General features: G+C 40.7%; 1 protein-coding gene across 1 annotated transcript; it reads left to right on the top strand.

Moving 5' to 3' along the window:
* The first annotated feature begins 3906 nt into the window (after positions 1-3906).
* On the top strand, positions 3907-7708 carry rsph9 (radial spoke head component 9). The gene is made up of 5 exons (XM_008398037.2): positions 3907-4282; positions 4383-4545; positions 5319-5448; positions 5698-5844; positions 7521-7708. The coding sequence occupies exons 1-5, from the start codon at positions 4056-4058 to the stop codon at positions 7679-7681; spliced, it is 828 nt and encodes a 275-aa protein (XP_008396259.1). The 5' UTR covers positions 3907-4055; the 3' UTR covers positions 7682-7708.
* Positions 7709-7711: the final 3 nt, after the last annotated feature.

Here is a 7711-nt window from a genome sequence, read left to right as displayed (position 1 = left end):
ATATATATATATATGTGTGTGTGTGTGTGTGTGTGTGTTTTATTTTAAAGCAAGTATCAAGTTTTACTATCAAACTAATAAGGTTTTATACTGCCAACCTTACTATTGGCAGACAAGACTCACAGCTTCCAAAATCCCAAATGTACCAGCAACAACTCAGACATGTTTTACTGCCAAACATAAAAAAGTTAGCTGTGTGAAAGTCTATGATGTTGATTAATTACTGCACCTTTGCAGTTTGTTTCAACTTTAGAGGACCAGTGTATGGAATAATAACCAAAATTGTGGAAAGGCCTGAGCATATCTGGGTCCTCTCTGGTGCTTGGACAAGTCTAAGCACTGTGACCTGGCACCCCTGTGGGGCTTGGTCAGAGAAGTAGCCATGTCACCCTGATGGCATGGCGACAGCTTAATCTTGCCCATTTATTTTGGCAGCACTCAAAGTAATTTCCTGCAACACTCTTTGTAGCGTTGCTGCTATGCACCTCGTGTCTTTCCTCTGCCCTGGTCGCAGCCAGGAGGATCTCACGTATCCATTAAAATGAAAAATCACATGCCATGCCATCACCTATAGGACCAACATTAGGCCCTTCGTACACAAAGATCAGTGTGCGCTGAGTTTGTGGTGAAACAGGACTCTCGGCTGTGGTGAGACGCACCCACCTCCGAGGTGGACGAAGTGCTGGCTGACAGATGAAAGCATGAGTTTCTCAGGCTGCAGTTCAAACTGCAAGATGTGCATTTTATGTTGTCCGTGACTAAACGTCTTGATAATCAGGAGCAAGTCGAATATCTCTACTCAAAATTGTGAAGCCTGATATCCAATTCTGAAAAAATGTACTTTTAAAACCTCCGCATGCCTGGTTTTTAGGGGTGCATAGGTCATATGGCACAAATTAAAAAAGATGAAACGCTCCACTTGACAGGCATGGTATAATAGGATCATCATGCACAAGATCATTCCAAGTAGACAGTCCCAAAAAATTTGTGGGATAGTAACCCGTCATATTTTTTGGAGTGTAACTAAAGCCAACTTCATGCTGCTTCTCCTGGCAGAGGCAGCTGGACTGGAGCCATGATAAACTCCATAACCGTTGTTCATTCACTGTCTCCTAAACTTGATTAGCTCCATAAACGGCTTAGAGGAACAGGCAATTGAATTAAGAGTTTTGCAACACTGCTAAGCTTCACAATGAAGAAATTTACAGGTAATGAAAAAAGGATGACATTTAAAACTAAGATTTAAAACGTAAGTGATTCGAGAAAGTTGAGGGAGCAGAGATTAACTAGGTATGAATGTTTTATGATGGAAAAGACAAAATTAACAACAACATACTGGAAAGTTTTTAAAAGGTGGCCGAACATGTTTTTTCCTTTTAAGATTAGGAGAGTAAAGATCATAGAGTCATGAGGTGACCACTGGAAATTTCCAGAGAGGGGTCATCCTTCTAGTATGAATCTTGATATTATTCTAACCCTTACTAATTCTTGCTCACTCGTATGCTCACGTGTCAATTTTGCTAAAGCAAGAGCAAAACAGATTCATTTGCAGCACCATTGCAGATGTAGGTGAAAACTTGATCTTTGGTTTTTTTTTTTTTTTTTTTAGATTTAACACATACACATATTTGGTAGGCATATCTTTAACTCAATAAAAGTGCACAACAGCCCAGCAGAACAGGAAACGCACGCAAAGCTGATTTATAAGCTCTGTTCACCCATTCAGTCATGTCCCAGGAATTCTGCCATATGTTCCTTGAGCTTAACCAATTTCATCTCCCTGAAAGTTGGTTAAGACAGCCAGGAACCGAACTGTCTTTGGCCCTCTCTTTTTTTTTGTCCCTAAGCCTCTGTTCTATATGAGGCTCGTGGGAGAAAGAGCATCGAAGACCCTTCCAGGACTTACAGTCTGGACTAATGTTTAGAATTAAACTGCACACTTTTTCTAGTTATTATAGGGAGACAATTTGTAAAAGAATACTCTATACTACAGGACACATAAATAAAATGCTTCAGCTGATATCGTATTATAGAGACAAGCAGTAAGTAAATGGAGGTCAGAGATCTCTAAATGTTACATTCCTCTTGGTCCACAAAAGCACCTTGAGATTTATTTATTTATTTTTTTTTTTTTAGGAAGTACACACAAGATCTAAAGTAATGTCTTGTGTCAGGAGGTTTTCCTACATTGCTTTGGGTCTTTTAAGTTACAGAATGGGGCCTCCGTGGATCAAGTCTGTTCCAACCCCGCAGATGCAAGATCAGTTTGGGATTTGCAGCGATTGCACTTTAAGCTCTTGGTCATGTTCCCTGAGCGGTTCTAGAGAAGTTTTTGAAGTGTGTTCCACTCTATTGTTCTGGAGTTGGAGGCCTGCTCTACTCAGTCAGGGATAGGCTGTGCTGGGTCTGGAGGGATGTTTATGGGGGTGGAAAATGTCAAAAAATATTACCATGTAAAAGTCATTACAAAGTTTTGGAGCTTTTTTTTTGTTGTTTTTCACAAAAGCTGTGTCTGTCTGTGCCTATTTGTTTCTAGCCGCATGAGCTACTTCCTTTTGGTTTTATTAGTAGTAAAGCAGTTCAGACTGCATCGTCACAACTGGGTATGTTCAGTTTATTAAGCTAGAGAATATAAGACGCAACACCACAGCAGTAATGGTTGAAAAAGACGAAACTTATCGGTTTTAAAATGCATAATACCACGCCTTTAACTAACTTCATGCGGTGTTTCTCTTGAAACACAATGCTTTTTTTTATTCTTTTTAATACACATTGACCATTTTTACATTTTGGAACTTCAAACTGCAATTAATTTGACCGTGATTTCATGGGTTAGATTAGCTCTAAGTATCACATAACTTGGCAGGACTGTGATGCTTTTGGTCCCTGTCCATGCGTGGGTGCTCTCTAGGTACCTCTGTCCAAAAAGATGACTTTTAGTTTTATTGGTCTCTCTAAATTGTCCTTAAGTGTATGTGCGTGTGTGTGTGCGTGCGGGTGTGTGTGTGTGTGTGTGCGTGTGTGTGTGTGTGTGATTGCATGGTAGTTTGTACTGTGTGTTGCGATGTGATAAACATGGGCACCTCTTCAGGGTATTCCCCACCTCAAGGATAAACGGATAAATGGATGGATGGATCATACTATAACATGGAAGTTAAATATCCAGCTATGCATTGTTGTGTTGATCATCTGAATATTCAATGAGTGTGGCTGAATTGCTAACACACCAGGATGTGGCAATTCACCTACCTGACAAGTAACACATGGAAGACAATGAGAAGCTGTAGTAGAGAGTAATGGCTCAGAGGTGACTGTGTCCCAGCTAAGAGTTGTTGTGAACTCCACAAATCTACAGTGAGGAAGAGTACAGTCTTTAAACATGCTGAAGGTAATCTATGAGAGAACTGTTCGGCCTGCAAGCAAAACTAGGTGGTAGAAATGTGGCCTAAGCGGATGCAGGTGAACTGAAATCAGAGTAAATGTGATCAATTCCATATTTGCTCCCTTGCCAGAAGAGTAAAAGTGTCTGAAGTCACGTTCCAGTGAGCAAAGTGTCCTGGGAAAGGATTAGCCTGAGTTATATTTTATTCCAACGCAGTCACCGGATCTTCCCTCCTGGACTAAGTGCGCTCAGTCATGTTGTTATCACGCACTCTCACCGTCTGCGGCTGAAAAGGACCATCCGGTGGGCATGACGTCATACGCTGAGCGTGCGGTGATCTTTAAACCATTTTTTTCCAATCCCACCATCCCCAGGATAAAATTGCTTTTTTTCGTTACACAATGTATCTAATGCACGTAGCAGGGCAAACTTACATGCTTCAGTTGGAAATTTAGTGAACTAACGCACACAAAAAAAAAACGATTAACAAAAGCAGTTCAGTAGGTCACTATGGCAACGAGGTTTTGTTGTCAATGACAACCAAAGTAACGTTCGGACCGGACGGTTTCAGTTTTGGCTCGTACGTGAGTTAGCCTGGTTCATTCAGTTAAGTAGTTAAACAACTATTAGACAAATAAAACATAGCCGTGTCGTTGTGTGAAGTGGTGAAACAATGGACTCAAATTCGCTGTCGTATTCTCTGGACCTCATTGCCAGCAGCGGACGTATTTTAAATATTGAACAGAGAACCGCACTTCAGACGTCCATGTTGATCCTGAAGAAAAGCTACAATTTCAAACGGGTCATGTTCTGGGGGAAACTTCTGGGCATAAAGCAGGACTACTTCATTGCTCAAGGGAGAAGTGAAGATGAACTAAAAAATAGAACATATCTTTATAGGTAATCATGTTAATTATGACAAATACTATTTGTTATTTCCTTTTATTTCTCATGTTGTTATTATTGTTATTATAAATGTTTTTTGGTCTGTGTCGTTCAGCTTCAACTGCATGGACTGGCTCCTTCTTCCAACTGTCACTGAGAGCATGATTGAAGAAGTGACCAAAACTGCTAAGGGTCATTTCATAGGAGACCCCGCCTATGTGTATGAACAAAATCTGTACTTTCCGATTGAGTCAGAAGAAGAAGCAGAGGCTAACGTGGTAAGTTTGGCAATGGCTGTGAATAAAACCACAATAGTCCAATGGCTGTTTTGGATGTAATTTGGCTCAGTGCCCAGGCTGCCACTATGAAAGAGGGTGACATAAACCTTTACGGAGAAGGTAAAGTTTACGGAAATTGGAGACTCTGAACATGGCTGTACAAAATAGCCGACCGATTAAGCTAAAGATAGTCATTTGTTTCAGAGTTGTGTTTGTTGCAAAATTTATTTTACACGGCAAACTCGAGATCTAAGAAATCTTTACTCTGTCTGACCACTTATTCAAAACAGAAACAACTACAAATCTGAACTTGATGCTAAGTATTAAGATTATATATGTATATTTTTTTAAACTTCATGGAAACTTTATTCAAGCTCAGGGAGATGAATATGGATTAAGTACAGAAATCTTAACCTGTACTTAATCCATAGCAGGTACAGACCCCCTTTGGGCTACCATAGGTGGTCACCAGGGGAGCTCTGAGGAAATTCAGCTATGAGACTCTTTCCAACAGGATAAATATTACATTAGCATAAAAAATGCATGTTTATGGTACTTGGGATTGATTAGCCAACAATAAATGCACTCCAAACTGTATTTTGTGACATGGATGTTGCATTTACCAATATTGTAATGAGGTTTCTTGTTTTTTAAACTCCATACCAGTTCATCAACAACAAGGGTTACTTTTTAAGTCTTCTTTTAAACACATCTGTGTTTTCTGTGATGTCATTGTGTCCCGTCTGAGTTACATTCTCCCTTCCTGGTTACAGACCAGAGTAAGTGAGGAGAACAGACTGGCAGTGACTCTTCAACAGATTGATGAAGAAGTGTCTGTGGTGCCCCGAGGTGCCTTCATCAGGACCCCACTTGGCCTTGTCCATGTCAACCGCAGTTTTGAGGGTAACTTTGTTGTAAATCTTGTGGTGTAGATTCCTTTGGTTTACTGTGCATCATGCGAAGAATGCAAATGACTCAGACATCCTCTGTTAAAGAACCTCAGAGACATTTTTGATTGAAGTGGCTAGACATGATAGAAATTTCAAGCTGGCATCATCTTTGCTTACAATCTTTGGCTACTTTGTGTATTTAGACACATTCTCGTTTTGTTCCCAGTTGTATCTCAAGGTGAATTTTCTGTTGTCTTCTTAGGCCTTTCTGAATCAGAAGCAAGGAAGCTTGACAATTTTCTACACTTCCGTGAACCGAAGAGAGCAAACACTTTATATCTCGAAAGGATGGGGGACTGGTGCCCAGCCATCGACTTCCTGGATGTCCTTAGTGACGACATTCCTAAAGGTGAAGCTGCAGTGCTCTCATCACCTATTGTTCTCCTCATCCATATGTTGGCGATGGAATATTGTTTTATAACGAAACCCTGCTTTAAACATTTGAACAACTTCACCTCATATGTGTCCCCTGATACTTATGGGGAGACTTCTAGAAGCAAATGATTGCACTGGGTTTTGAAGAAAAGGGCCATCTGAGTTGAGGAACAATGTGAACCCATGCCATGCTTTTCAGATTTGTATGTGTAAAAAAGTATAAACATAAGTTTCCCAAAATTATAATAATGCATTACTTTAAATTGGCCTATCAGCGAAATTCCCAATAAAATACACTGAAGTTGGTTGGATTAGTATTACAAGGCACTACAACAGAAGAAACATCACATATCAGTTGGGGCCTGTGAATTTTTGGTAAATAAAATTTTTAGTACCGTTAAGATTGTTGCATAAGAGGACTATACTGATAAACTTCAAAATGCCACGTGTTACAAATTGGATAGACCTTCTAGAATAATTTTTTTATATATAAAAATTCCTCTTTTACAAAATATATATTTTTTATTTATGCAGTCCAATGATGAGACTATTTGGTTTGATCTAAATTGTCTGGACTTTGGATCGCAAAAGTGAGAGAAAAGTAAATCAGAAATATTCCACTGAATGTGCAAAATGTAGATGGAATGAGATAGTTAGCTTTCTCGCTGCTGTGTTTTAGTGCCGCCAGCCTAAAGCGTTCCATGTAATGGAAAAAAAAAAAAAAAATGAAGAGGCAATTCAGGAGGCAAACATTAAACCACAAATACTGTACAAACCAGTCGTGCGAATTTAGATATGCACAGTCATGTCAACACGACACTGAGGTTTGTCGCTGGATCCCATCCAGGCCTGAGCGAACATGCACAGCGAGGTCCTGGGTGTAAAGCTATGTGCATGTCTGAGGACTGGAAGAAAATGTTTAGCACCCACAAGCAAACACTTAACAGATGTCTGCCTCAGGAGAACTTCCACATGTGCATTTGTTTATGCGAGCGGTGTCGTCACTACAGCAGACAGCACGCAGCTGCTTCGGCACGACGCTCGCCCCAGCCTTCGCTGAAGCAGGTTGAGCGTTCTCACTGAAAACGATAAGGAGGGCATATTTAGAAATGATCCCTCAGACGGGGGGAGGAAAACAAACATATCTGCGCCAACATACCGGGGCTTTCTCTGACCTTGGCTCAGAGAAAGCCCAAGTTTTATTTATTGTGCCCTTGTTTTTCCCCGCAACAGTTATGAGTTGCGTCTTACCTAATAAAGCATCCATGTCAGTTTTTACTTAGACTTGCATCATATTCGTAAGACGTGTCCAAAACAAACAGCTTTTGGGAAAAGCTGGCTGATCTATTTGAATTGCCTCTCTTTGGTGTAATCGAATGTTTTCATACTGGCCAATCCGGCCCTCGTTAAACTCCCATGTTCCTCGTGTTGATGGTCCCACCCAAACATGCTGAGAAACGAGCTCGACGGCAGACATCAAAACGCACAAAGGGATGATTTATTAGTGTGTCCCTTGGCAGTTTTCTACGTGTGAACGAGATGGTGTTCCCAAAGATTACTGCGGGATTTACTTCAATGCAGAAAGCAGGATGTAGCAACTTCCTGTGGTTTAATGCCAACTGTTTACAGGTTTGCCATGTTTGTGTTTAGGATCGTGGAGTCTTCAGTTTGAGTGTGCCAGCAGTGTGTGTATTCTGCGCAGCCTCCTGTGGTTTGGACTCACTTTCTACCATGTGCCAAATACGCCACAGCATGGATACGTCTACATCGGCAACGGGCTGAAAAACCGGGACCTTCCTTTTATGCTGTAATATAAACATGCTGTTTTTTTGATCTCAGAG

The sequence above is a fragment of the Poecilia reticulata genome, linkage group LG21 (genome assembly GCF_000633615.1).
Source record: "Poecilia reticulata strain Guanapo linkage group LG21, Guppy_female_1.0+MT, whole genome shotgun sequence".
In the NCBI taxonomy this organism is placed as follows: Eukaryota; Metazoa; Chordata; class Actinopteri; order Cyprinodontiformes; family Poeciliidae; genus Poecilia; species Poecilia reticulata.
Note: the sequence above shows the minus strand (reverse complement) of the source record. Positions and strands in the feature narration are given on the sequence as shown.